The 2,500-nt window shown below is 40.5% G+C and overlaps 1 protein-coding gene across 3 annotated transcripts in view; it reads left to right on the top strand.

Annotated features, from left to right (window-relative positions):
• The window catches only part of LOC137978575 (poly(A) polymerase beta-like), a 32,822-nt gene that overhangs the window by 29,110 nt on the left and 1,212 nt on the right, over window positions 1-2,500 (top strand). For all 3 annotated transcript variants that reach the window (XM_068825563.1, XM_068825564.1, XM_068825562.1), the window contains 4 exons: window positions 674-784; window positions 1,235-1,297; window positions 1,543-1,617; window positions 1,748-1,843. In XM_068825563.1, coding sequence (XP_068681664.1) covers window positions 674-784; window positions 1,235-1,297; window positions 1,543-1,617; window positions 1,748-1,843 — 345 coding nt within the window. The remainder of the gene's footprint in view (window positions 1-673; window positions 785-1,234; window positions 1,298-1,542; window positions 1,618-1,747; window positions 1,844-2,500) is intronic.

The raw sequence follows: 2,500 nt of genomic DNA, 5'->3' as shown, positions 1-2,500 counted from the left end.
TAATCTCATCCTCCGGGGTCTCTGGTTCAAGGCCTACATGTAGCTCAGCCATTGCGTGGTTTCCTTAGACAAGAAACTTCCCTCGACCCTGGTGTATTTAATGGGCCTGCGACTGCGATTGAAAGCAGGGGGTGGGTGAGTAGCAGTAGTCTCAGTCGCCTCATGCCACTTGAAACAGGGTTAAGCTCCGGCGGTGTTGTGAGCCTCCCTCGGTCATTTTATTTGTGTGCGTGACAAAACACGACTGCCTCAGAAAAGCGAGCGGCTCGACTGATTCATGAAGGGACTGCTTGCAGTCTAATAATTAATTTTAGTATAAATACACAGGTGATTATACAAAATCGCGCGCTCTCATTGGCTCGCTATCTCGGATTATCAGCCGATAATCACCTCGACGGACAAAATGGCTGCCAGTAGTCGTTTTGCCACTGTAAGTGAAGATGATTTCTCGTTTAATTGTTTTTTTTTTTCTCTTTTTTGAAATGATCACCTGTGTATTTATACTAAAACAATTATTCGCCTCAGGCTCAGTGATTATCGGTGAATATTCACCGATGATCACTTCGCCTTCGGCGAATAATTGTTAAATATATTAAGTATAGCATTATTTATGGTAGACATTTATAGTCCTCGTTTAATTAATCAGAGTTAATAAAAATGTTAATATTTTCAGCCTGTCAGTTCCGTAACCGCGTCAGTTAATGGTGAAGGCACAGGTCAGAAACGGCTAAGTTCGGATGTGGGTAGCATTCCACAGAAGAAAATGAAAGTAGATTCCGATAATGTAAGTTGAAGGTAGTTATCTCTCCCTGGTCCCAAACAAATTAGTAATAATTTGCAGTCCTTTTAAACCCTCTCCCGGTATCATCTAGCTTTTTCTCACCTTTAACTAAGAAAATGTCAGAATTTTTACATGAAAAATCATGAATTGACCATACCGTTAACACGCAGCACCAATTTTTAAGCAAATGGCTTTGAAGGTGGTTTCTTTCATAAGTCTTGAGATTTCTTGAGGTCTCCGCTCCACAAAATGAAAGCTGTGATCGTTGTCGCATAAAATTAAAGGTACAGGGTACATGTTGATCGATCTATCGTTCAATCAATCCATCAAAATATAAGGATCTAATTTTTTGCCGTTGGGTTTACAGTAGTCAGGTTATAGATTACAGATGTCTCCAAGAAAAGGTTTCCTTTGTTTACCTGTAAATTAAAATGAACTTTATTTGTTAAACAGACCGCTGCGGATTCTCTCAATTCAGACATCAGAGGAGCAGAAATAGGAGCTTCACGAAGTGAGGTAAACGTCCATGGGGGTCTGGTGCTAAATGCTATGTGATTAACAATTACCCTGAAGTGTTTGGTTGGACCAATGGTTGGACCAATGGAGACAGACAGACTAAAGTGAAAACAGTAGCAGCCTAAATGCGTGTTGCCTTGAGAGCAATTCGAAACGCGGAGCAGGTCTTATTCAAGTCTTATACGTCGAGGAATTATTTATAGCCGGTGCAGCTAACACTAAACAGTGCTTTTGATTGTAAATAGGTTACAGGCCAAGGTGCTCATGGACCAAACAACGACATCGGGACAACAAATATTAACAACGACACAAAAGCAAATGTAAGAGAATCTATCAAAAAAGTAATGCCATTAACGTTGAATTTTAGCGCTAACGTAATTCATGTTTACTGTATAAAATTATTTTTCAAATTTTTTTTCAACGCTTGTAATTTTCGTGTTTCGTCTGCAGAGGGACAAGCCAGAAGAGTTAAGAACAGCTGTGAAACGATCGATTTCACCAAGTGATGAAGCGAAGATGAAACAGGACTTACTTAATGCGACGGGGGTGAGAATATGTGGTAGATAAAATATGAGCAGGAGATCTGTACGGGCGTTTACAATGGCGAGCCGAATGCGAGCCATTGTAAACACCCATACAGATTTCACGCAAATATTTTATCGTACTTTGAATTGAAACAATATATTTTAATCAGTAGAGATCTGTATTAAAAGTTAATTAATACCAATTAGCCGAGTAGGAGTCTGTATCAAAGGTTAATACAGCTGATTAATAATTCATCAATCCCAGTCGATTTGTCTTGGGGTTTGCAGAGGTAAACATGTGAGTCAGATACTGCCTATTGATTGGCCATAACTCTTATTAACTTCTTACTAAACGAGAGCGAGGGCCGTACTGGGGAATATTAGCCCGAGGTCGTGAGGTCGAGAGAAGGAGGAGGCGGCGGCGTGGTTCAGTGGTTTGGGCGTCGGGTTTGGGTTTGCATGCGGTGACCCGGGTTCAAATCTACCGCGCTTTGTAGTTAGGGTTCTTAATAATCATGTTTCTGTTCAGTTCGAATTGCTTCTTTCACATTATTAAAGGTGGGGTGCCTGTGAACTAACTTGATAGCTAAGTGCACTTCCACTATAAACAAAGCATTTACATTTACAAAGCGTTTACACGATATAGTAGAACCTGCACACCAATGGAGCACCAATGAAG

This window comes from Montipora foliosa, chromosome 12 (genome assembly GCF_036669935.1).
Source record: "Montipora foliosa isolate CH-2021 chromosome 12, ASM3666993v2, whole genome shotgun sequence".
Lineage (NCBI taxonomy): Eukaryota > Metazoa > Cnidaria > Anthozoa > Scleractinia > Acroporidae > Montipora > Montipora foliosa.
Note: the sequence above shows the minus strand (reverse complement) of the source record. Positions and strands in the feature narration are given on the sequence as shown.